Source organism: Microcebus murinus, chromosome 23, assembly GCF_040939455.1.
Source record: "Microcebus murinus isolate Inina chromosome 23, M.murinus_Inina_mat1.0, whole genome shotgun sequence".
In the NCBI taxonomy this organism is placed as follows: Eukaryota; Metazoa; Chordata; class Mammalia; order Primates; family Cheirogaleidae; genus Microcebus; species Microcebus murinus.
This window is the reverse complement of record NC_134126.1, coordinates 5,536,068-5,562,465: the sequence shown is the minus strand read 5'-3', so window position 1 is coordinate 5,562,465 and position 26,398 is coordinate 5,536,068. Positions and strand designations below refer to the sequence as shown.

At 43.8% G+C, this 26,398-nt stretch overlaps 1 protein-coding gene, 1 long non-coding RNA gene and 1 pseudogene across 2 annotated transcripts; 2 read left to right on the top strand and 1 right to left on the bottom strand.

The window, feature by feature from the left end:
* The first annotated feature begins 850 nt into the window (after positions 1–850).
* On the top strand, positions 851–1,442 carry LOC142863843 (integrin beta-1-binding protein 1 pseudogene; annotated as a pseudogene).
* Positions 1,443–5,167: 3,725 nt separating this feature from the next.
* Positions 5,168–9,724, bottom strand: LOC142863877 (uncharacterized). Its single transcript, XR_012914522.1, has 3 exons — positions 9,565–9,724; positions 8,886–9,026; positions 5,168–6,817 (listed from the first exon to the last, which is right to left on the bottom strand). It is a non-coding gene; the product is annotated as an uncharacterized LOC142863877 (long non-coding RNA).
* Positions 9,725–9,861: 137 nt separating this feature from the next.
* On the top strand, positions 9,862–13,094 carry RGS2 (regulator of G protein signaling 2). The gene is made up of 5 exons (XM_012772397.2): positions 9,862–9,997; positions 10,975–11,076; positions 11,178–11,239; positions 11,798–11,964; positions 12,216–13,094. The coding sequence occupies exons 1-5, from the start codon at positions 9,888–9,890 to the stop codon at positions 12,408–12,410; spliced, it is 636 nt and encodes a 211-aa protein (XP_012627851.1). The 5' UTR covers positions 9,862–9,887; the 3' UTR covers positions 12,411–13,094.
* Positions 13,095–26,398: the final 13,304 nt, after the last annotated feature.

The following is a 26,398-nucleotide window of genomic DNA, read 5'->3' as shown; positions in this document are numbered from 1 at the left end:
TTAATATACAGACTTTTACAAAAGTATTTGGCAAAGGTAGATCCAAACATTTAGAACAAGCTGAACCTGATAGCACAAGAAATATTCGGTCTTTAGAAGATGTGTCAAAACACATTCAATTTCAAGTAGCTACAAGCAAAATAACCTTCAAAATGTATCAGAATGAAGAATAACTTCAGACAGCACTAAAGGAATGGTTCTGGTGAAAATTCCCACCTTCAGAAAAGTATAAAACTGGCCAGGCACAGTGGCTCACCCCTGTAATCCTAGCACTCTGGGAGGCCGAGGCAGGATAGTTTGAGCTCAGGAGTTCGAGACCAGCCTGAGCAAGAGCAATACCTCGTCCTTACTAAAAATAGAAAGAAATTAGCTGGACAACTAAAAATATATAGAAAAAAAATTAGCCGGGCGTGGTGGTGCATGCCTGTAGTCCCAGCTACCCAGGAGGCTGAGGCAGAAGGATTGCTTGAGCCCAGGAGTTTGAGGTTGCTGTGAGCTAGGCTGACACCTTGGCACTCACTCTAGCCCAGGCAACAGAGTGAGACTCTGTCTCAAAAAAAGAAAAGAGAAATCTTCTGGTGAGTTTGATCACTTTTAAAAAAATAAAAAATAAATAAAAAGAAAAAGAAAAGAGAAATCTAAAACTGCTTTTACAAGATGCTAAAGGAGGCGGGGCACTCTGACTCGATAGGAAGCACAGGGGCTACAAGGCACATTGTTTCTTTTCAAAAGAATTGACTGTGTCAGAATGAAAGGGAGCTCTCTGTGCAGCTATCTGTGATTTTCTGTGGAAATTTTGAAGGCAATAAAATAGTATTTGATCCTATAAGAATCTTCACTAGATCAAGCTATGGTGAAAAAATGTTTCAGAAAGGCAAAAAAATTACACAGTAGTAGCAGTTCCCAAAGTAGTGAAATCAGTACTAAGAGTCTGTACATTCTAGCCTCAGGGATCTTTTACGCCCCAGCACTGTGGCCAGCCTCACTACAGATTCCACCAAACGCTCAGGACAAACAATAATTCAGATACCTGTGCAGTGTTTTGAGTAAAATATTTTGGTGCCATTGAGAAAGTGAAACTCCCTGAGGAAAAAGGTCTTGAATGGCCATTAGACCTGATGACTTCTATTGCCCAGCAAGATGGAAAGTTACCTTTTGTTTCTCTGGAGGAAAAATTTATTATGGGAGTTTCCAACTATGGTGTAAATATCAACATTGAATCAGTATGATGTTTTCATAGGCATACTCTACATTTAATTAACTGGATGGTTTGTTATGATGATGGTCTGGGATCAGGAAACGCTTGTTGGCTCTGAAGACCACCGATATAAGCAAGGAAGGATACAGTCTGTGGGTTTATCAGTGCAATAGCCTGGAACAGGCACAAGCAATTTGCAAAGTTTAACACTTTTGACTTTGTATTAACATCTGAGAAATCTTGAATTCTGTGATAAGTGAAAGTCAATATCATCTGAAAGTTCAGCTGTTTTCGAAATAGTTCTGTTTTCAATCTGCTGTTGAACAATTATAGAAATATGAAGTGATCCCTTGTTTAGAAGAATATGCACCATATAAAATATTGATCATTTGTTTTTATATTAAAATGTGTTATATTGAACAATGAAAAAAGCTAAAGAGCAGATAGAGTGAACAAACTTATTGATCTGGGGAAAAGGTTAAAAAAAACCCTCTAGTGCATATGGTACAGTTCTTAAATGCTAAAGAAAGCCAGATCAAGCCTGTAGGTAACCATCTGCTAAAGAGGACAGATCAGGCTGCCGTCCATGAAGAAGACAACATGGATAGCAGAATCTTGAAACTGGATATAACAAATATACCATAAAATGTGTACTTCTCAAAGATTAACGCAAAGGGATCTGAAGACACTGACTGATGTCGCTGAGTTCAATGCGGCTCATCTAGGCTGGGGTAGGCCAGACGGCTGTGCTGGTTTCAGCTGGGCTTATTTTAAAACTTAGTTTTAAAAATTCTTTAAGAAAATGAAACCAAATGTACACTAGAAATTAACTGAAGGACATAAAGTAGTTGATGCACTGAAACACTGTGAGTGTCCAAATGAGAAAGCTTCACTGCAATCAGGAAAGCGTGGAAAAGCAGCTCGAAAGGGAAAGGCAGACACTCCAGTGGTAACTTTTTTTTTCCAAGTACAATTTTTTAATAAAGATAATTACAAAAGATGGAAAAATCAGCTCAGAAAGGCCAATTACTTCTTTAATAGATCAGTTTTTTGACATAATAACTCACATCAATTTTAAATACTACCAGATAAAGCATGGTGGAGAAAAAGAAATTTTGCTTCATAATTAGAAAAACTCACAATAAAACTTGCCAAGAAAAACAAAAATGAAAAAATCCATTTGAAAATAAATACAGTCCATGCCAAAGTAGTATAAAATGAAGCCAGAAGTCTTTTGAAAACATTTTCTTCCCAATATTTTCTCTTTTTAATGATTTTCTGAAGTTGGTGACACTTTCAAATTCAAAGGTTGCTGAGCTGTTCTGATTTGGCTCGTTTGGTATCTGTTTTTTCACCACTATTGTCCTTGGATTTTCTTCTTTAACATTTGCTTTTTTGTCTTCTGTTTCCTTCTTATCTTCTTCAATTCTAGCTTTTTCGCTCCTTTCTTATGATCAGCCTCCAGTGGCAACTTTAAGTCCTTCCTATACCGCATTAAGAAAAAGAAATACATTTTGGCCAAATATCCAAGATAGAGAGAATTAACCCTGAAAAGATAGTGGAGAATTCTTCAAAAACAGATGGAAAAATGAATGTGTATAGAGCTTGGACTGGGCACAATGGCTCACTCTTATAGTCCCTCACACTCTGGGAGGCTGAGGCAGGAGGATCACTTGAGCTCAGGAGTTGGAGACCAGCCTGAGCAAGAGCGAGACCCGTCTCTACTAAAAATAGAAAAAATTATCCAGGCATGGGGGCACATGGCTGTAGTCCCAGCTACTCAGGAAGTTGAGGCAGGAGGATCGCTTGAGCCCAGGAGTTTGAGGTTGCAGTGAGCCATGATGACGCCATACTCTGTACCCTGTACTCTGCCCAGGGTGACTCTGTCTCAAAATACTAAATAAATTTTTTGTAAATGTTTACAAAGAGCTGAAGGGGGCAGGGGAAAAAAAGCTGAATATTTCCAAAACATTTTTAAGGAAGAACTTAAATATTTCAAAAAAGTAACTTTATTCAGAAAAAAATAACTCAAAATGGATCACAAACCTAAACATAAAATGCAAAACTATAAAACTCCTAAAAAATAATATAGGAGAAAATCTAGATGACCTTGGGTTTAGCAATGACTTTTTACATCTAGCACCAAAAGCACAATCCATGAAAGAAAGAATTGATAAAGTGGGCTTCATTGAAATTAAAAATCTCTATTCTGCAAAAGGTAATGTTAAGAGGATAAAAAGACAAGCCACAGACTTGGAGAAAATATTTGCAAAAGACATATATGATAAAGGATTGTCATCCAAAATATGCAAAGAACTCTTAAAACTCAACAATAAGAAGAAAACAAACAACCCAGCTAAAAAATGGGCTCAAGATTTTAACAGACACCTTACCAAATAAGATATTCAGATGGCAAATAAGCATGTGAAAAGATGCTCCACATCATATGTCATCAGGGAAATGCAAATTAAAACAATGACATACCACTACACATCTACTAAAATGGCCAATCCAGAACAGTGTCAACATCAAATGCAAAAGAAGATGTGGAACAAAAGGAATTCTCATTCATTGCTGGTGGGGCTGCCATATGATACAGCCACTTTGGAATATAAGTTGGTGATTTCTTACAAAACTAAACATACTCTTACCCTACGATTGAGCAATCATGCTTTTTGGTATTTACCCAAAAAAGCTGAAAACGTATACACAAACACCTGCCCACGAATGTTTATGGCAGCTTTATTCATATTTGCCAAAACTTGGAAGCAACCAAAATGTCCTTCAGTAGTGGGTGAATGGATAAACATATTTACAATAAACATAACAATAAACATGTACATAAACATATGTACAACCAGACAGTGGAATATTATCCATCACTAAAAAGAAATGAGCTATTAAGCCATGAAAAGAAACTTAATGTTTCTTGTAGGAAACTTAAATGTATATTCTAAGTGGCAGAAGCCAATCTGGAAAGGTTACATACTGTATGATTCCAACTATATTGTAGCATTATGGAAAAGGCAAAACTATGGGGACAGAAAAAAAGATTGGTGGCTACCAGAGGTTATAATGGAGGGAGGGATGAATAGGAAGAGCACAGAGAATTTTTAGGGCAGAGTGAAATAACCCTGTGTGATGCTATAATGGTAGGTTCATGTCATTATATTAATACATTTGTCTAAACCCATAGAGCATACACCAACAGGAGTGAACCCGAATGTAATGGTGTGTCAGTGGAGGTTCGTCAGTTGCAGCAGATGTACCTCTGGTGTGGAATGTGGATAATGGGGGAGGCTGTGTGTGTGTTCTCAATTTTGTTGGGAACCCAAATCTGCTCTATAAAAAGTCTTTAAAAAAAAAGTGACCTTACATCACTGATGTGCCCAAAGGGACATTTGGAGGAGTCCAGGGGGATCACCAAGATGAACAGATCCCAAAAACGGATGCGCGTGAGGCAGCCACAGCATGGGATCCAGGGGCCAGGCCCATATGGATCAGATGCCACCTCCAGCGCCCCCAAACGGAAGCAGGCCCCCTCTACCCGGCCCCCTCCATCTCTGAAAGCCCAGTCCTCCGCAGGAGCCAGACAGAACCGGTTTTGGGTGCTCTGTGAACTGGCAGACACTTACGACCTTCTTTTCACTCAATCGTTCCACCTGAGGACAGACATGCCACCCTAGGAATGGCACCTAATGGTAAGTGCTAGGAAGACAGCAACAAAAATGGGCAAGAGTCACGTAGAAGAGACTAGTCCAATGACAAAGTTTTGTTCAAGGCCAGCCCTGTGCACTATGTACTATCATCAGCCAAGCTGCTCAGGGCATTTCCCACACTATTTTTTTTTAATTTCCTTGCAAAGGAAAAGTGTTATAATTACTTCTGCCCTAAAGATAAGAAGTCTAGACACAAGAAAACTAAGCATTGAACACCATATTTTAGGCTAAAAAAAAAAAAAAAACTAAGCAGTTTGCCTAAAGTCTAACCACAGTAGGGCAGTAGACTAGGAACAAAAGGCAAGTGTCCCCATATAGCCCGTCCCTCCAGACAGCCTGCTCTCCTAAGGGTACTTTATGAAAAGAAATGCAAAATTATTTTTTGTCTTCAAACCTGGGAACTTTTGGAGGGACTAGCGCTTTTACCTCAGCATTTAAGATTCAAATATTTATAACATGACAATTGTGTCAAAGCCTACTAGTATCTCCTTAAAAGCATTCTTTTTTTTTTTTCAATTCCATTGAGATTTTAGAATTTTTGTTTCAAAATTGTATTTGGGAGAGAAAATCCACGAGGTTTTAGGTTATTAGGAAGTAGTCCATGCTTGTGAAAAACCATATCTAAAATGATTAATGTTATCTACATAGAAATAGTATACTGGAAAAAAAAATACTATTGTAGATTCCTCATTTACTAGATGAAAAATAGCCTTCTTTCAGACTTTCAGAAACGGAAGGAGAAAAGACTGTGACTATTATCATACAGACTTTTGAAATCTTGTACATTTTTAATCTAATATCCCAAAATTGTAAAAAATCAATCAATAGGACAATTTATGTTTCAATAGTTTGATAAAATTCCATGAACAGAAATTAAAATCCCAGTCAAAAGAAATACCAAAAAAGAAATTTCTAGCTTTACCTCTGTACTTTGTGGACAACATGCCACCTATGTACCTTATTTTATAAGAAAATATTTCTAATCACCTACTCTCCCCTGGTATTCTATGCACAAAAATAGAGCAGCAACAAGAATACACTGGAAACAATTCCCTTATTTAGACTTCATAGTTATAGTCCTTTAACTTACAGGAGGCCTAATAACTACAGAAATCTATTAGTGGCATTTCAATATGTTAGTATTTTTTATTCAGGAAAAAATTACCCACAAAACATGATGCTGTTGTTGATTTCCAAAGAGAATTCAGATATTTCTGTAAGAAGGGGGCTATTAAATTTAAAGTAGGCCCTGCCTGCATTTGAGGTATAACTTACTCCTTGCCACAGATAAATTTAAGACAGAACAATGGAAGTGCACTAAGTGGAAGGATTGGTAAAATTACTAACTCCTCTCTATTACAGGTCAAGTATTCGGTTTAAACTCTGATTCACTCCTGACAAAAACACTAATTTTCTCTCAGCTTGTGAGTATGCAAATTACATTCTCAGAAGTTAATCATGATATTGAAATCTCAGATCACATTAGGGGTAAGGAGTACAGAATTTTGTGAGTCATATGTTCACTGTTAAAAGACTATTTTACCAATTAAAGTTAAATTAGACAAAAACAAAATTTAAAAAGACAGGTGAGGCCAGGCGCGGTGGCTCATGCCTGTAATCCTAGCACTCTGGGAGGCCGAGGCAGGAGGATTGCTCAAGGTCAGGAGTTTGAGACCAGCCTGAGCAAGAGTAAGACCCCATCTCTACTATAAATAGAAAGAAATTAATTGGCCAACTAATATATATAGAAAAAATTAGCCAGGCATGGTGGCACATGCCTATAGTCCCAGCTACTTGGGAGGTTGAGGCAGGAGGATCGCTTGAGCCCAGGAGTTGGAGGTTGCTGTGAGCAAGGCTGACGCCACGGCACTCTAGCCCAGGCAACACAGTGAGACTCTGTCTCAAAAAAAAAAAAAAAAGACAGATGTCATGCTTCATCAAATATGTTCAACAACTAGGATACTAAAGTTTTCATTTTTTCCAGTTACTCATCACATCCTTTGGCACATGGTATTTAATTTCCTAGTTTTTCTTCCTTTTTTTTTTTTTTTACTAACCTGCCTACTTAAGACTTCATAAGGTAAACAATAGGTTTACAACTTTTAGAAATTTGGAAATTAAAATATCTTACTGACTAAAAAAAGCAAAGAATAGAGTAATACACAGAATGATAATTTTGTATTTTTAAAAGATTATATCTTGGTTCCTATATGTTTAAAGCATAAATAGGAGAATTATTGTATATATTTTTAGTTAATAATATTTGATTAACAATGGTTAGTATAGAGTGGGAGGGGAAGAGGGAAGTATGACAGGGGAGATCTTTACTCTTCATAATCTTCCTTTGGTATTGTTAGAAACTTGTAATTTTTCTTTGCCTTCTTCTATAAACTTTTTAAAAACTACAAAAAGTTCAAGAACCACCCGAGAACCTCCACCACTCTTGGCAATCAGTCTCTCCAGTAGGGGGCATGGTAGATTCAATATACAGGATATGGTTAGCTTTGACCAGCCACTCCCAAGATGTGGCTTTGCTGTGCAACTTTTACAACCCACTGCATTGTTTCTTCCTCTACAGAAAAATGGAAAATATGCGTCATCTTAGCATGGAGTAACCCCATTTACCTAAAAGCCAATTGCAACAACAACAACAACAACAAAAAAAAGGGAAGTATCAAACATTGTAGCTTTCAATTTAAATATGTCAGCCTATCTTTAAAAACACATTAACATGGCGACCTTTTAAGGAAAAGGTTTCTCAGTCGGCAGTAGGTATTGCCTTAATTCTTAAATTTACCCATGGATACAAAAATTATAAATTGATTTACATTCTGATTTATTAATGAACCACATAATCATCAGGAAAAAATTAATTTTCTGCCACGTAACATCACTTGTCAGTCTGAAAGGGTTTATGAAAAAAACAAATTATATTAAGCATGAAAACATCTAGAATTATCCATATATTTAAACCATTTGCTTGCTGGACATATGTATATTCACTTTAATATATTGAGATGAGTGAATTTCTCTGGCTTGGAGATCTCTAAAAAGTTTAAATGTTAATCAGTTTGCTTAATTTCCTAATTTGTTTATTATCCAGAGTGCATTTATTAAATACCTATCATGAACTTGATATCCTACAAATTTGTCACATCTTGATACTTAGTACTTGCATATTTATAATCTAATTAACTGTGAAAAATAAGAGGATGCTCTTATTTTTCCATGTTGAATAGCTATGCTTGCCATTTCCTTTTTGACACATATGCAAATTAATAAGCTTTTGTACAGTGGAGCTTACAAAAGGCCTTTCATGTAACAGTCACATAATGTCCTACGAAGCTGATGAGGACATGTTTTATTACAGATGAGAAACCCACTCAAGGAGGTGTACAGTGACTGTCCCGACAGGTATTAGCATTTATTGGTGAGCTCGGCTCTAACTAGGGCTCCCGGCAGGCGAAGCCCAGCTCTCCCCGCCGCCTGTGTCCGAACTCCTGGCCCACCAATGAACTGCACGTCCACAGTGAATTCTAACACCCAGGCTTCTGCGGGGAAAATGTACTGAGGTGTGTGTTGGTGAGAAAGAGCAAGTGTCTGCCTACTACACATATATAGTAAGTATTGAATCATCAGAAAATGCAAATAGATGTACAATTATACAAAGTTCTTTTAGAAATAAAGAGCATATATATGTTCGAGAAAATTACATTTATACAGCTCACAAACATGTTTTAAAGTATTCACTACTGAAATCTAAACGATTTCCTTTCTACAACAAAGTACATGACTGTTCTCTTCAGTGATAACTGCAGATTTTGCCCTCCAAGTCAAACTTGGAGCTCCAGTTACTGGCAGGTCATCGGAAGAACGTACTAACTGGTTCCAGTTTTAACAGGTCTAATGCACGGTGAGGGGCACATCTGCGGCTTTCTCGGTACGTCGCCGTTAATCCTACCGTCTACCTTAGAGGCTTACCGGGAACCCGCTTGGACAGTGCACCGGGCAGCCTGCCTGCGTCCCTGCGGGCTCGTTTTGTGGCGGAACCGATCTGTCCGCCCTAAACAATGAAGTCAATTGAAAGCTTGCAGAAGCAGAGATGATATCTGGAGATTTAACAAATGAAACGCATTCAAGGAAACTGTTAACTCTTCCTCCCCCCTTCCCCCTACTTTTTGCCAGTTAAGTGTTCTGCTAAATCCTAAGCCAGCTAAGAACGGGTCGTGAGGAAACCCTGACTGCCCGCACTCTAAGGGACGCCGGCGCGAGGGGCCGGGACGCCCCCGCCGGCTCTCCGCCACAGGAGCCCGTGGTTTCTCTCGGCGGAGCGGGCCCCCGAGTGGCTGCCGGCCGCGGCCGGGCGCGGCGGAGATGGACACCCACGGGAGCGCCGCCTTCTGACAGAGCCACTGCCCCTGCCCTCTCGGGCCCCGGGAAGCCTCCCCGGGTCCCCGCTCGCCCCCTCGCGCCGACGCGGCTGGCAGGGCCGGGCCGGGCTCCGCACAGACCGGCGGTCGGCGCGGGCCCCACGGGAGCGCGCACAGGACGCGAGCCCGGGGAAGGGGCACGTTCGAGAAAGGAAACAAAGAGAGCCCTCTCCTAATTCAAACCGAGGCCACCGCGCCGCGGCGGGCAGCAGGCGACCTTTCCCGCTGGCCGCCATCTCCCCGTCGGCTTCGGGACCGCGAGCGCGGCGGCGACGGCGCGCGGAGACCTCCGCCTGCTCGCGGCCGCCCCCTGCCGGCGCGACGCGGCCGACTGCGCACGGACGGGCGGCGGACGTCAGCAGCGCCCGGGCTCCGAGACTGCAGCAGGCTGGCGCTGACCCCGCCCGAAGCCGTACAGCCGGCCAATCCGCGCCCTCTGAAGGGGGGCCGGCGCCCCGTGGCCACGCCTCCGGCCGCGGCGCTCCATAAAAGCGGCCGCGCACTGCCCGGCGCGAAGCGCGGCGTGCGGCGGGGCGCGGGATGCAGGGAGCCATGTTCCTGGCCGTGCAGCACGACTGCGCACCCATGGACGGCGGCGTGGGCGGCGGCCCCAAGAGCGAGGAGAAGCGGGAGAAGATGAAACGCACCCTGTGAGTACGGCTTCCCCGCGTGTCGCGCGGCTGGCGCCGCCGGTGTGCCGCAGGCGCCGTCCTTTCGGGCCGGGCTTTGACGGTAGGGAACTGTAGCCTGCGCCTCTGCAGGAAACAGAATGTGGAAAAGGTTACTTTGCTAGGCAAGGCCAAATCTGTATGAAAGGTACTTATTTTGTGAGCGAAGGACGCTGGTCGAGTTCAGGAACTGAGGACAATTCTCGATATGAGGGCGGCGGGAGCTGCGCTGGGAAATTGCGACTGGGCTCTACGTCCCGCATTAAGGTGACAGCGGGATCCTGCGGCGGGAGCGTCCCCGCGATCTTACGACGCAGGCGGAGCTCTGGTCGGCTTACACAGCTGCTGGGTGGGACCTGTTCACGGTCTGAATATACTCGTTTTAAGTCCGTTTCTGTTTAATTATAGAGCAGCTCTCACCTGGCCACGAATGTGAAACAAATAATTGTTCTGCAGCGTCTGCTTAAAAGCGGTGTAGGTGGGAAAGGGGGAAGCGCAGAGGAATCAGTCACACACACTCTTCTTTGTGCAAAGCCTCTGGCGTGGTCCAGAACCTCCTGCTCTCAGGGGGAGACGGAACATGAGCCTGGGCCAGCTCAAGGCAGTTCCACTGCTGTCGTTTTCATCAAGTGTAAAATATCTCGCAATTGCAATTAACCTTGCAAAGAAACTGCTGTCCTTTGTGGGCCAGAAACAGCATCTGCCTTTTGATCTAAATTCATTAACAATTCATTAAAATACCCTGATGATTTAAGGTAGCCCTTCCCTTAGTTGTAAAACTGGCATTATGTTCAGATGAATGTATGAAACTGTTCAGTAGATTAGGCTTAGATGTTTAGTGGATAAGACTATTCTTGAAGAGTTCTTTGTCTTATGTGGTTTGTCTTTAGCTATGGGGGATTTATTTGGTAAAAATGCTTTCAGCTGCAATGTTTCCAGTTAGTGAATTTTTTTTCCAGTTTAAAAGATTGGAAGAACCGTTTGAGCTACTTCTTGCAAAATTCCTCCACTCCTGGGAAGCCCAAAACCAACAAGAAAAACAAACAACAAACTTTCATTAAGTAAGTTGAGAATCCTGTACTTGCAAATTTGAATGGTTAGCTGCTGAACTGAACTGGGAAGTCTGATGTGCATAAACTGACGTGCAGAACGTCTCTTGCAGGCCTTCTCCTGAGGAAGCGCAGCTGTGGTCAGAAGCATTCGATGAGCTGCTAGCAAGTAAATGTAAGTTAACTCTTGAATTTGATCCTCTGCTAGTGTCACAAAAGCCTGGAAAGGTGGTCTGCAAAACAAAGAAGCAGCTTGCACAAAGGGAATTTAGACTGTGCAGTCACTATAGCACATGGCCTGTTTTTCTCTCCTTCGTTTCCCAGAATTTAACCATGGAAATGCATGTAGTATTCACTCCAGGTGGGAAAGAGAAATTAGCCTAAAAAAATTAAAGTGGCAGTTGCGTCTAGTTAAGGTTGAGTCAGCTTTTCCATTGCATACACTGTTTTCAGAAGGCTTAGTTCCCAGAGAATTTATGGCTCCCCTATAAATATTTATTTTGCATTGACAGTGAAGTATTTATATTTGTGTAGCAGAATGCCAACTTAAACATTTTGCCTACTGGCATCTTAGTCTTTAAAGTGCTAAATTCTGAGGATTACAGGTTTGTGAGCAAAATCTAAAATTGCTATTATCTAGAAATAAAATATGGGGAGAAGGTCTACAAAAAACTAAGATGATTTGGTCACTCAGTTTTTCACATTCTGCATGCTTTTTCCCTCCCCTTTTCAGATGGTCTTGCTGCATTCAGGGCTTTTTTAAAATCTGAATTCTGTGAAGAAAATATTGAATTCTGGCTGGCTTGTGAAGACTTTAAAAAAACCAAATCACCCCAAAAGCTGTCCTCAAAAGCAAAGAAAATATATACTGACTTCATAGAAAAGGAAGCTCCAAAAGAGGTAAGAAAAAAAGTTCCTCCTTTTAGCATAATTTGGAAATCTTTAGAACAGAAATGAAACAAAAGAATTGAAGAGATGTCAAAGTAGTGGAAGGAGTGGTAAAAAGACTTTTCCCCTATTGTAGCTTTGAATTAAGATTCTTTAGTGACGTGGCTGGTAGAGCTAATCACACAGTTTTTATTTTTTGTTTTCAAATACTAAATTTCAATCTCTAAAAATACTGAATAAACCACTTTTTTGTTTTATTTCAGATAAACATAGACTTTCAAACCAAAACCCTGATTGCTCAAAATATACAAGAGGCTACGAGTGGCTGCTTTACAACTGCCCAGAAAAGGGTATACAGCTTGATGGAGAACAACTCTTATCCCCGTTTCTTGGAGTCAGAATTCTACCAGGACTTGTGTAAAAAGCCTCAGATAACCACAGAGCCCCATGCCACATGAGATGAAAAAGGGAGCCCCAAAATGGAGGACATTTCATTATTTTTCCTGTGGGGAAAGGCTGTGACCTACCAAAAAGACTGACCTTGAATTTTCAGCCTGGGTGTTCAGGAAACATCACTCAGAACTATTGATTCAAAGATGGGTAGTGAATCAGGAAGCCAGTGACTGCTTAGGAGAAGCTTGTATCAGAACAGCTTCCCTCACCACACAGAACACAGGGAGGGAATGTGTGGTCTGAATGTGGTGTCTCACTGAAAGAGCAGGAATGTGAAATGATTACGATGGAATTCTCTTGGTACAAAGGCGTTTAAAATCAATAGGTCTGGGATTATGTGGCCTTAGCTGGCTGTACATCTTTCCCTACATCAGCTCATGTTACCATGTAGTGGTTTTAGTTTTAGTTTTTTAGTACTTAGTAACATTAAAATGTTTATTATGTGCAAGGGTAGTGAAGTTCTTATGACCACAGATCATCAGTACTGTTGTCTTATAACACTGAAACTGAAGTGGTCTGTGTTTGTGTTATTAAATGGTGTGTGAAATAGAATGAGTGCTGTTGTATTGAAAACTACAATGTCTGTTATGAGTGCCAAAATCAGTCTTGAAGGCAGCTAAACTTTGAAGTGGTCTTTGAATACTTTTAATAAATTTATTTTGATAAATAACATCATTGAACACTTGGAATCCAGTTGTGATTTGATTTTATTTGATTTTTGGTAATTGGAAATATGGCAGATACAAGGGAAAACGGTTTTTTCTAGTTACTGAGCAGATATTGTGCCTTTCCCGTGAGAATTGAAAATCCTCAGAAATAATAAATGATAGGGAAGATGATTCTTTTTTTAAAACCTATAAGCATTATGTAGGTCTAAGTAACTCAAATCACATCCTGAGAACCACCCCCAGTTTGAGCTTTATAGTCTTGTAAAACAAAAGAACACTGACCTAAAGCCCTCCATGAGTGTCTACTAAAGACGAACTAAATATGTGAAATAAAATAATGAAGACAAACACTAAAATTATTTACATAACTAATCTTAAGTGAAAGCAGCCAGACAGGGTGACTGGCCGGCCTGCCTTCCCAGGGTTTCAGGCTCCCCCACAAGTACAGGCACGAGCTTCCAAGATGCGTGCCTGGAATTATTCCCTCCCATGAGGAATCATACAAAATCTCAGGGTTTCCAATCCCCCTACCTTTATTTGGCTACCCCAGAGTCTGGTTATGTTACCTTAGGTAACAAAGGCAAAAGGAGTACATTTTTGATTCTTAGACTTAATCCAGAAATGTGCTTTATCCCAATTGAGAGAGGAAGGTCTTAAATCTGTTATTTTTCAAATTTAGCAGGCTTTTTTTAATGTCATTTGTTATGGTTTTTGTTTTGTTTTGAGACAGTCTCACTCTTTGCCTGGGGTAGAGTGCCGTGGCGTCAGCCTCACTCACAGCAACCTCAAACTCCTGGGCTCAAGCAATCCTGCCTCAGCCTCCCGAGTAGCTGGGACTACAGGCATGCGCCTGTAATTTTTTCTATATGTTTTTAGTTAGCCAATTAATTTCTTTATTTTTAGTAGAGACAGGGTCTCGCTTTTGCCCAGACTGGTTTTGAACTCCTGACCTTAAGTGATCCACCCACCTCGGTCTCCCAGGGTGCTAGGATTACAGGCGTGAGCCACCGCGCCTTGCCTTGGTTATGGTTTTAATAAAAATGAGTGGAAACCCTTGGAGTTAGAAGTCTTGAGCCCAAGTAATGACTTCCCATGACTTTGTGATGCTGGCTCCTCCTCTTCTACCTTCCTAACGTCTCTGCGTTCTGTCAAGTAGCAAAGGGCTTTAGAAATTGTAAAGCACTAAAAAGTGCATTTATTTCTGATTGGCCAAAAGAAAAATTGACCTCCAGTAGTTTACTGTTTCCATTATCATTACTCTACCTTTCACCTTAACCAGTTTCTGGCTCCAACAGGCACAAGCTCCATGAGAGACTGCCTTGTCCATGTCTATATCATCAGCAGCCAGAAGAATAATAGGTGCTCCATAAAAGCTGGTAGAATAAATGAATTCTTAAAGGTCAATGAAACAATATTTCCTTGGAGAATAAATATGTCAGGTCTGCAGAATACTTAATTCGGAAAGGTTTTTTGGCCAACAGAAACTCAGGAGTCATGCCATATATCGTCCAATTTGTCAACAAGTCCTATCTATTTTATTTCAAATCTCTGTCCAGCTCAATCTGGCACCACCCTGAGCAAAGATACCACCATCTGATGCCTGGTTTACTGCAATAGTCTCAACTCATCTCCCTGAACCCACTCTTCTCCCACTCCCACTACAATGTGGTCCCTGCTTTTCAACTCTAGGGACCCAACCAAGACATACACCTGGTCTTGTCTCCTTTTGCTTATAAGCCCTTGACACCTTCCCAGTTAGGATAGAGGTGAGATCCCTCATATGGGCTAGCACCTGCATGGCTTGACCCGCTCCGTCCGTCCATTCCAACCCTGTCTCCACCGTGTTTCCCCCAGTTTTCTGCTAGCCCCACTGGCTGCCTCTAATTCTCTCGCAGGTGCCTGCTCCTTGGCCTCATGGGGCCTTTGCACCTAATAGTTCTTCTGCATGGAATCCAGTTTCAGCTCTTATCGTTTACCTGTCAGTGCAATTGCCACTTCCTCAGGGAATACTGCCCTGCCATTACCTAGCTCAGACCCCGTTTTAGATGTTCTCATAGCACCAGATTCTCTAATTCAGAACACTTACAAGTTTTCATTAATTTGTCTGATTATTTGATAATTCTTTGTCTTCTTTCACTGGATTATGGGTGCCACAATTTGAGGCCCCTTTGCCTGATTTTCTGCTCATGGCTGAATCCCAACACCTAGCACAGTGCCTGGTATACAATAGGAGCTGCATAAATAATTGTTGAATGAATTAATGAGTATTAAAAGATCTTGTAAACTAATTTTGATGAAAAAAAGAAGCATCAGCTGGGTGCGGTGGCTCATGCCTGTAGTCCTGCCCATTGGAGAGGCTGAGTGGGAGGATCCCGTGAGGCCAGGAGTCCGAGGCTGCGGTGAGCTATGACCACCGCTGCGGACAGCACCGCGGCACTCCAGCCTGTGCAACGTCTCCAGACCCTGCCTCTCAAAACAAAGAAAACAAAAAAAAGAAACAAGAAGCACCTGCCAATACACAAAATATAAGAACAAGACTTTAAAAGCTTTACTGGCTCAAATGTCTGAAAATATCTGTAGAACTTTTTCCTTTGGCAAACAAAATAAATACCTCTTACTAGGCATATTCACTATGACTTGACGTTTAATAGAAGCAGCCAGATTATAGTAACAAAAAGCCATAATTTTGACTTTCAGGGCTGCTAAAAGTGCAGGATTTATTCGGGAAGTATTTTTCAATGTTCTAGTGTGGAACAAACTGAAATAGATTTAAGATAAGAAACCACATACCTCCACAAATAAATATTACTTAATGTTCCAGTTTCCCAGAGTTCACACATTTAGGGTCCACAGTCCATTCATTTTGATAATATTTCATTGCTTCTATATTTTAAGCCCCAAAATATTTCAAATATATTAATTACATACAGTCACACTGGAAAAAATCAAATATTGTATATTATCTGCTATGTGAGCAGAGGGAGGTAATAAATGAGTTTCCATAAAATTAAAGTGATCACCCAAAATTTCATAGGAAACAGGCCGTGGGTAGAGGCGCAGTTGTTGCTGTTCACCCGCACTGTTTGATCACGTGTGGTAGTGCCTCCCACCCTGTGGGTTTGGAGAGTGGAGAGAAGCGCTGGTTGCGAGTTTCTCTGCGCCCTGAGGTAGCACCGATAGGAGCGCGCTGTGCGTCTGCACAGGGGCGGACGGGGAGGTGCCCACCCGTGCCAGGCCCTGCGCCATTTCTATCTTTGCTTGCCCATGCTAGCCCTGAATTGCAGCTTAGACGCGTTAGTCTGACTTTATAGAGAGTGTTACTATCATTGAATGTGAACTTTGACATGTAAAGAGATTCCCAAATCTGGCTTTGATCCCTTTTGACAACTTTAGAAAACCATCTTTGCCAAAGGCAAGCAGATGAGTTTTGTCTGATTTTTGATATCTCGGCTATGGAACAGCTTGGAGTTGCTTGAGTTGATGATAGCAGCCCAAAGAGCCGCCCTGCGGCTTGAAGGATAAATAAAGGAATCTCCAGGAGTAAGAAGTAGACTCTAGTCTGAGGCAACAGCATTGAACAAAGGCCTGATAGTCGCCATTTTTGGCCCAAGGTCCAGCACGACCACACCAGACCACACAATACGAGAAGGAGACGGGTTGGCTGAGAGCAGAAGTGCAGCCCAGGGCCAGGTGATAGAAAGCCTTGGACGCAAAGGTTGGGATTTTATTCTGAGGGGATAGGGTACAAATCTCAACTGAAACTTACAAAAATAACTTGAGCAGCGGCAAGAAGGATGGATTAGAGGCAGGGAGAAGAGTTGGGAGACTGCAGTAATAACTCAGATGAGAAACGCCAGATGCCTGAAGCATGGTGGTGTCTCCAAATACTTCAGCATGACATAACAGTAAAGTGCACATCGCCTACTCGTGCAGAACATTGATCTCAGCCACACAGAGAATATATCCCGAACTTGTGACACATTCCCTATCCTCCAAGCAGTACCAATTAAGTAGCTGATGAAATAATTATACAAAAGTAAAATATAAGGTAAGTTATAATTGCTGATTAATAATCAAAATAGAAGTACAGATATCTTTATCTGGAATAAATCAAACACTCAAAGTAAAGCAGCATTTTTGATGGTATTTAACAAATGGATAGGATTTAATAAAGATAAATGGGAGAGTATTCAGAGTGGGGAAACCATCTAAAAAAGGAAAAGGGGAAAATAGGATTATACTTTAATTGTGCTATGATATTTCTATAGACAGACATTTTTAACAGGGATATATATATTAGAACTATTCCATTGATTCATTCTTAAATACCTTATGAAGGGCTCGTCTGGGCAAGGAGGGTGTAAAAGAGTAGAGGAAATGGCCCAGCTCTTGAGAAAGAAAGGAACAGAAGGATGGAAGTTCAAAACCACAACTGAAAGGCACACTTAATTTTTTTATAAAAGAGATTTCCATAAAATCGTCATTATAAAGTATCAAGCTTTATAAATCACAAGCATCTTTCCTTCTCTTACTACAGCCAAGTGTTTACTCACCATTGTCATTATCTACATTCTCTCATGTAGATCTCAACAGGACTCAGATCCTATATCCTACTTCTAGTCTAGTCCCTAGGATGCTATTTGAACATTAATTTTCTCACATTACTCTTATGCCCAGACAAGTATATAAATTTCCTGGTATCTCCCAAATCAAAGTAAACTCCAATGCCTAAGGTTAAAAATTCTCTATAATTTTAGGGGTTTTTTTTCCACCCATTCAAGCTATTTCCCACTACCAACAAGAAACTAATACTGGTTTTTCTTAGTGTCCCTGAGATACATTATTCTCCTATTGTTATATCAAAAATTTCTCCTTGCTTAGAACTGCTCTCTTCCCTTAAATTTTACTCATTTTCAAGGCTCAGATCAAGTTTCACCTCCATGAAATATTCCCAAGGATGTGGCAGTCTTATTTCCCAAATATGTGGTCATTAACTGGACCATTCTGACTTATTCCACTTAGTTTTCAGAGTAACTAACAAAGTTCCACTCATGGAAGATACTCACTACGCATTCCTCATTCATGATCTGATTACTCATTGGTTGGTTGATTCACAAACTCTTAAGTAAAAATGCATGCAGTGATATAAATGATTTCATTTAAATATGCTAAACTCATTTGCAAAAAATAACTTGTTTTTCAGGAGTCTACATAGTTTTCCATTTGGCTCTACATTTTTGCCTTGCAAATTTATATTAATAGTAAAACTAAACTATGTGGACCTTGGATAAGACCCTAATGTCAGGTTTTCTCAAATCCCAAATTAATTTTATATTTATATGGTTTAAAAAGTCACTGACCTATATGGAAATTTTCCTTAGGAGTGATGCTGTATGTTTATTTAGCTCGTGTATATCTTAAACATGTACAGACGTCACACCAATATCAAAATAATGAAAAAGAAATGGGCCAAAAAAAGAGAGTTAAAAGAACTATTTCCTGCTCTCAACTTTGGGGTAAGGAGGGACCTGAGACTTTTTAAAAATACACTTGCGACCTTCAGTATAATAGGCCTGTTCCCACCTCCATCCCAAACTACTCTTCCAGTGGCTTCAACGTGCAACCCTATGTAATCTACTGTGAGCACATTTTGAAACCGCACTGTCGGAAGAACTAAGAAAAATACGCAGTTTACGTGAGCCACGGTGTGCTCTGAGAAAGACCAGGTATGCAAGCTTTGGTGTGAAAAGAAGGTGGCACTTAGCAGACCTTTGCTGGGCTTGCGGGAAGCTCACAGTGTCACGTCTCCACTGGCACAGCACATTCTCATACGTGGTGACTTCCTTACGGACGTGGTCATTGGGCCCTGCGACCTAAACGTCCAGATTCAAAGTTCTACTTCTTTCTAATTTCTTCTGCATCTGTTTTCAGATTCCAGAGCTTCGCAAATTCCATAACATTCTATAAAAGTGCTAGTAAGATGATTAACATTTTAAGAGCAACTAATAATGCAATTATTTCAGAAATAATTTTGGTCATCACAATTATTTTTAGAAAAAGTCAATGATCTATTCAGTACTGAAAATATTAATAAAGTATCTCTGAACTTTGAGAAAGTTCATTTGTTATCCAGAGAAAGTAAAAAAGAACTCAGAAACAGCATTGAACATAAAATCAGCAAAATAATGCTATTCAATAAAAATATAATGTGATACTATAAGCCGCATGTACAATTTTACACATTGTAGCCAAATTAAAATGATTTAAAGGAAACAGATAAACTTAATGTTAACATATTTTATATAACCCAGTATATTTAGAATATTATCATTTCAACATGTAATCAATATAATCAATTATGAAAGATATTTTAAATATTTTTCTTATTAAGTCTTCAAAATCCAGTGTATATTTTACACTTGCAGCTTATCCAAATCTACATTAGCCACATTTCGTGCTAAACAAGTTTGGGGGAAGGCAGTTCCCAATCCTGTATCTTGGATTTGATGAGCCCAGAGTTGTGGTTGAAATGATTTAAAAACCTAATGTAGGGCCAGGTGCAGTGATTCCCACCTATAATCCTACCACTTTGGGAGGCTGAGGCAGGAGGATTGCTTGAGGCCAGGAGTTCAAGACCAGCCTGGGCAACATAGATCCTGTCTCTACAAAAAAAAAAAAAAAAAATGTTTTTTAATTAGCACAGGCGTAGTGGCGCAGGCCTGTAGTCCCAGATACTGGAGAGGCTGAGGGAGGAGGATCGCTTGAGCCCAGGTGTTCGAGGTTGCAGGGAGCTAGACCGGGCCACTGCATTCCAACTTGGGTGACAGAGCAAGATCCCATCTTTTAAAAAAGAAAATAAAAACCCTGATGTAGACCTTGTTAGGTCTATCTTGATGTTCCATGGTCCTTGGTTCCTGGTACCAAGTTGAGCCGATGATGGAGTGATCACAAATACAGAGCAATCCCAGGCAAACAGTTTATTACAGAAAAGAAAGAAATTATACAAAGTAAAGAAGGAAGCTACCCAAAGTGAAAAAACACCCCAGAGAAAAGAACAGGTCAGTCTCCACGAGCGGGGAAAGACGTTGAAGACTGCTTTCCTTGGCCTGGCCCGGGCAGGGCTTACCGGAGGCGTCATTATCAGGTGTTCTTCGGTTTCCTGCAGTCCCCTTCCCCGATTGGTCCCGAGTTCTCTGTCCCTGGGAACCACCCTCCTGGCCTGCACGCACCACCTGCAGATTTGATCCCTGCCTGACAACCTCATGATTTTTGTGTTCCAACTACTGAGATAATAACACACATTTCTCTTGAGTTTGTGCAGAGACAAACTTAAAAGAACCACTTCCCTGCTCCAAATGCATTCTAAAAAGGCTAAAAACAAAGCAAGTAAGTGTTCTAGATGGGACTGAACAAAAGCACCCCAGGATAAGAGTTAAATATTTTCTCACAGAAAGTTTCCTTTTAGAAACAGTACAACTTAATTTAATTCTGCCTGTTTGTCCTCCAGTGATTATCTGCCCCTCCCCTACGACTCTGCTACTATTATCTAGGCCTTCCCTGTGCCATGCCAGTGTCACTTCATAGTCTTCTGCCTGTTCTCTTGGAATGAGAGATTCCTTTTTGCAATTCCCCCTACATATGAAGTCAGATTATTTTTCATAATCACCAGTTTTACCTTATATTTTCTTCCATTCAAAATGTTTCATTGCCTTCCTGTTTCCGGAGCAGCACTGGAAGAGCACCGGATCGTGAGCACGCAGGGCGAGACTCCGGGCGCCGCGGCGTGCCTTTCCAGCCAGCCCAGAGGCCATCAGCTCCGAGGCTCTCCGCTACGTCACCGGGAAGGGGGTGATCGGATCTCTAAATTCTCTTCCAGCTCTAAAATCCTGCTTCGCTTTGGATGTTCCCTGCAATCTGCCGCTACCCTAACAATTTTAATTTTTCCCCCAGGCCAGGTGTGGTGGCTCACGCCTGTAATCCTAGCAGTATGGGAGGTTGAGGCAGAGGATCACGTCAACTCAGGAGTTCGAGACCAGCCTGAGCAAGTGCAAGACCCCCTCTCTACTACAATTAGAAAAAATGTACTGGTGCCTGGCTAGGTCAGTCATCAGAACACGAGACTCTGAAAAATAGAAATTAGCCGGGCATGGTGGCGCATGCCTGTAGTCCCAGCTACTCGGGAGGCTGAGGCAGGAGGATCGCTTGAGCCCAGGAGTTTGAGGTTGCTGTGAGCTAGGCTGGCGCCACGACAATGTAGCCCAGAGCAAGACTGCCTCAAAAAAAGCTTTCCCTCCAAACAATCTAACATAAAATCGCTGCTGTCCTGTCCATTCCAGTTAACGAAGCCATCATCATCTGGCTCATGCCGACCTCCTGCACGGAGGCCCCGCCCCATTCATCCTACCCGCGGCCTAAATATTCCTCCCCCGCAACCCGGCTTCCCGTGAAGCAGCAGCTTAGGACCCTCGGCATCCAATCTCGCCTTAAAGAAGTACTTGCGGAGCGCGCTGCGTGCAGCCCCGCGACGGTCCCCGCGGCCGTTCTCCGCAGCCCCGACCCCGCGGCGGTTCTCCGCAGCCCCGACCCCGCGGCGGTTCTCCGCAGCCCCGACCCCGCGGCGGTTCTCCGCAGCCCCGACCCCGCGGCGGTTCTCCGCAGCCCCGACCCCGCGGCGGTTCTCCGCAGCCCCGACCCCGCGGCGGTTCTCCGCAGCCCCGACCCCGCGGCGGTTCTCCGCAGCCCCGACCCCGCGGCCGTTCTCCGCAGCCCCGACCCCGCGGCGGTTCTCTGCAGCCCCCGACCCCGCGGCGGTTCTCTGCAGCCCCGACCCCGCGGCGGTTCTCCGCAGCCCCCGACCCCGCGGCCGTTCTCCGCAGCCCCGACCCCGCGGCCGTTCTCCGCAGCCCCGACCCCGCGGCGGTTCTCCGCAGCCCCGACCCCGCGGCCGTTCTCTGCAGCCCCGACCCCGCGGCGGTTCTCTGCAGCCCCGACCCCGCGGCCGTTCTCTGCAGCCCCCGACCCCGCGGCCGTTCTCTGCAGCCCCCGACCCCGCGGCCGTTCTCTGCAGCCCCCGACCCCGCGGCCGTTCTCTGCAGCCCCCGACCCCGCGGCCGTTCTCCGCAGCCCCGACCCCGCGGCCGTTCTCTGCAGCCCCGACCCCGCGGCCGTTCTCTGCAGCCCCGACCCCGTGGCGGTTCTCTGCAGCCCCCGACCCCGCGGCGGTTCTCTGCAGCCCCGACCCCGCGGCCGTTCTCTGCAGCCCCGACCCCGCGGCGGTTCTCTGCAGCCCCCGACCCCGCGGCGGTTCTCTGCAGCCCCCGACCCCGCGGCGGTTCTCTGCAGCCCCCGACCCCGCGGCGGTTCTCTGCAGCCCCGACCCCGCGGCGGTTCTCTGCAGCCCCGACCCCGCGGCGGTTCTCTGCAGCCCCCGACCCCGCGGCGGTTCTCCGCAGCCCCGACCCCGCGGCCGTTCTCCGCAGCCCCGACCCCGCGGCGGTTCTCCGCAGCCCCGACCCCGCGGCGGTTCTCCGCAGCCCCGACCCCGCGGCGGTTCTCCGCAGCCCCGACCCCGCGGCGGTTCTCCGCAGCCCCGACCCCGCGGCGGTTCTCTGCAGCCCCGACCCCGCGGCGGTTCTCCGCAGCCCCGACCCCGCGGCCGTTCTCCGCAGCCCCGACCCCGCGGCGGTTCTCCGCAGCCCCGACCCCGCGGCCATTCTCTGCAGCCCCGACCCCGCGGCGGTTCTCTGCAGCCCCGACCCCGCGGCGGTTCTCTGCAGCCCCGACCCCGCGGCCGTTCTCCGCAGCCCGACCCCGCGGCGGTTCTCCGCAGCCCCGACCCCGCGGCGGTTCTCTGCAGCCCCGACCCCGCGGCCGTTCTCTGCAGCCCGGCGTGAGCGGGGTGGCCGCGGGGTCAGTCCTGTCCGGGAGACCCGCCGGGCCGCCCCCGCCGCGCGGTACGGAGTGAACTGCCACGGACATTCGTGTAGGCGCTGTGCCAGCATACGTTCCTTTCTCTGGAATAACGCCCGGGAACCAGTTGCTGGGTCACGGTGTTAATAGTTGCATGCCTAGTCCCGGGAAAGCTGCCGGCCGCTTTCAGAGCAGCTCGGGCGGTTCTCGCTCTCGGCAGCGCGAACGCAGGAGCGGCCGTCCTCACGCGCAGTCCGCGCCCGCGCAAGGACCGCGCCCGCGCAAGGACGGCGCCCGCGCAAGGACCGCGCCCCCGCAAGGACCGCGCCCGCGCAAGGACCGCGCCCGCGCAAGGACGGCGCCCGCGCAAGGACGGCGCCCGCGCAAGGACCGCGCCCGCGCAAGGACCGCGCCCGCGCAAGGACCGCGCCCGCGCAAGGACCGCGCCCGCGCAAGGACCGCGCCCGCGCAAGGACGGCGCCTCCGCTGTGCTGAGTCTTCCGACAGGCGCACATGGCGCCCCTCCGTCCATTGTTCGTTCGTTTGTTTGTTTGTTTGTTTGTTTGTTTGTTTGTTTGTTTGTTTGTTTGTTTATTTATTTATTTATTTATTTATTTACTTTTTGAGACAGAGTCTCACTCCGTTGCCCAGGCTAGAGTGAGTGCCGTGGCGTCAGCCTCCCTCACAGCAGCCTCAAACTCCTGGGCTCAAGCAATCCTGCTGCCTCAGCCTCCCGAGTAGCTGGGACGACAGGCATGTGCCACCATGCCCGGCTAATTTTTTCTATATATTTTTAGTTGGCCAATTAATTTCTTTCTACTTTTAGTAGAGATGGGGTCTCGCTCTTGCTCAGGCTGGTTTCAAACTCCTGACCTTGAGTGATCCTCCCTCCTTGGCCTCCCAGAGTGTTAGGGTTACAGGCGTGAGCCACTGAACCCAGCATCTCCATTTATTTCGATTCATCTTTGATTTTTTCATCAGCATTTTGTAGTTTTCAGTATACAAGTCCTGCACACTTTTTATTAGATTTACACCTAAGTCTGTCTTTCTTTCTCTCTTTTCTGATTATAAATGCTACTGGAGTTTCCATATTGCTGGAGTATAGCAATACAATTGAGTTTTGTATATTTAGCATGTATCCTAAGGCCCAATGGAACTTATTTATGAGTTGCAGGATTTTTTTTTATAGATCCTTGGGGTTTATATAAAAAAATCCACTACTTTTTGGAGGACTTTTCCAACTCCACTCTCTTTTTCCTTTCCTTTCAGAACTGTAGTGACACAATTGTTAGATTTTTTTTTTTTTTTTTTTTTTTTTGCTATAGTCCCACAGGCCACTAAGGCTCTGTACATTTTTTTCCAGTTTATCTTTTATTTCAGATTGGGAAATTTCTATTTTATCTTCAAGTTCACAGATTGCTTCCTCTGTCCCATTTATTCTGATGCTAGGTCCATCCATTGAGTGTTTTTATTTAGGTTATTGTATGTTTCAGTTCTAATTTTCCCATATGGTTCTTTATATCTTCTATATCTTTGATGAGATTTTTATTTCTTTGCTGAAATTTTCTTTTTTTCTTTTCATTTGTTTCAAGTGTGTCCATAATTGCTTATTGAAGTATTTTTATAAGGTCTGCTCTAAAATCTTCGTCAGATAATTCTAACATCTCTGGCACCTCAGTGCTGGCGTCTACTGATTCTCACTTCCTTCAGGTTGAGACTTTCTTGGTTCTTGGTATGACAAGTGATTTTCTATTAAAACTTGGGAATGTTGAGTACTTTACGGGGAGACCCTGGATCTTATTTAACCCTGTTTTAGCAGCTTCACCTGACACTACTCCAGAAGAAGTGGGTGCTATCTTGTTTTGTTGTTCGAGGTGGGATATAAGCCCACGTTCCCCATTCCGGCTCTGTTGACACCCAACAGGGAGAAATGCTCTTATTAGCTTTTGGATGGGGTAGGGGTGGGAATTTCAACTCCCGCTAGCTTCCTTGGGTTGCATTTTGTCAAGGGTAGAAATTCATACTCCCACCCAGCCTTCACTGGCGTAGGTGGAGGTGGGCCGCTATTCCCCAAAAGTATCTGTCTTGCCAGGCTGCCCTTTCTGGTTCTTTGGCAAAAAAGAAGGCATTTATTGGCATTTTATTTGTTTCTTCTCCCTGGCAGTTCTTGGTTGCCAGCTTTTTGGCTCCAAGTCTGAGATATATGAGACAAAAAAAAATAATCTAGGGAATTTACCACCATATAATTCCTGGGGCCCTAGAGTCTATATCTGGTCCTCCTACTTCTCCCCACTTTTCAGTCTTTTTATGCTTGTTTCATATATAACGTACAGGGTTTTTAGTTGTATTTAGTGGGAGAGATAGGGGAAAGTATGACTGTTCCATCTTCTAGGAAGTAGAAGTCTTCTTTATCACTGGTTTTTAATATTTTGATTATATATTTCAACATAATTAATTTCTTTTATAATCCCATATGTTTTATTTATGCATTTATAAACAATGTCTGAGAATCACCAGATAGCCGTTGAGGTCCATGGCTCAGAACCACCATTTTAGAGAAAAGTTTTAAAAAGCGACCCAAAGGAAGCAACACAGAATTATATTCCACAGTCAAGAAACGGGCCCAATTCCCTTATTTACAGCACACATTGGCTCTTTTAACTTCCAGGCACCCTTTCCAATGCCACCCAGGGTCACGTGGAGAAAAGAAACTAGAACTAGAACAGGGGCAATGACTTGGAGAAGAGCGGGAAACTGTCCATCACTTCGCAAGACTGTTGCCTGGGAGACCAAGCCTGCAGACCTTATTCAAAACTCAGAGGGCATCACTGTCGCCCTGGTTGCCAAGTTAACCGTGTATCCCAGCACTTTGCATGTGGGCTTTCCATTCCCCAGGATAGCTCCTTCTTGATTGTACGATGCCGGAAATCCCTTTTTCAATTGCCCAGAATGTTCACAGACATGGCTCCCACCCTCACGGAGGAGGAGGAGTTTGTCGTCTGACAGCAGCGGGTGGAGCAGAAGGAAAAGCCCTCGCCAGGCTCCAGGGGAACTGCTCCCCGGCACTGTGTTTAAATGCACATCTACTCTTTCATTGGATGATGAATTCCTCAAAGGAAATAAACTCTGCCTCATTTTTCCTTTTATTCTCAGTGTTTACAGAGTATAAGGTACATGGTAGATGCCTAAAAGTGTTGTTAAATGAATAAACAAGTAAGTCTATCCCAGATAAAACTGTATGTACTAGGGTTTACCAAAGACCTCATGTTTATTGATTTCTATTTTAATTAGAAAAATATTCTTAGATTACTTAAAACAAATATTAGTTATTTCTCAGATTTTTATTTCTAATTTCTTCTTATTTTTCCACTACGGATGCAACCTTGGACAACAAAACATAATGCATATTGTCTCCA

Bases quoted from the DNA above. Each gene is read 5' to 3' on its own strand.
- RGS2 (XM_012772397.2), top strand. From the start codon at position 9,888: ATGCAGGGAGCCATGTTCCTGGCCGTGCAGCACGACTGCGCACCCATG. The intron at 9,998-10,974 runs GTGAGTACGGCT...TTTTTTTTCCAG, and splicing joins GAGAAGATGAAACGCACCCT to TTTAAAAGATTGGAAGAACC. The intron at 11,240-11,797 runs GTAAGTTAACTC...TCCCCTTTTCAG, and splicing joins TGAGCTGCTAGCAAGTAAAT to ATGGTCTTGCTGCATTCAGG.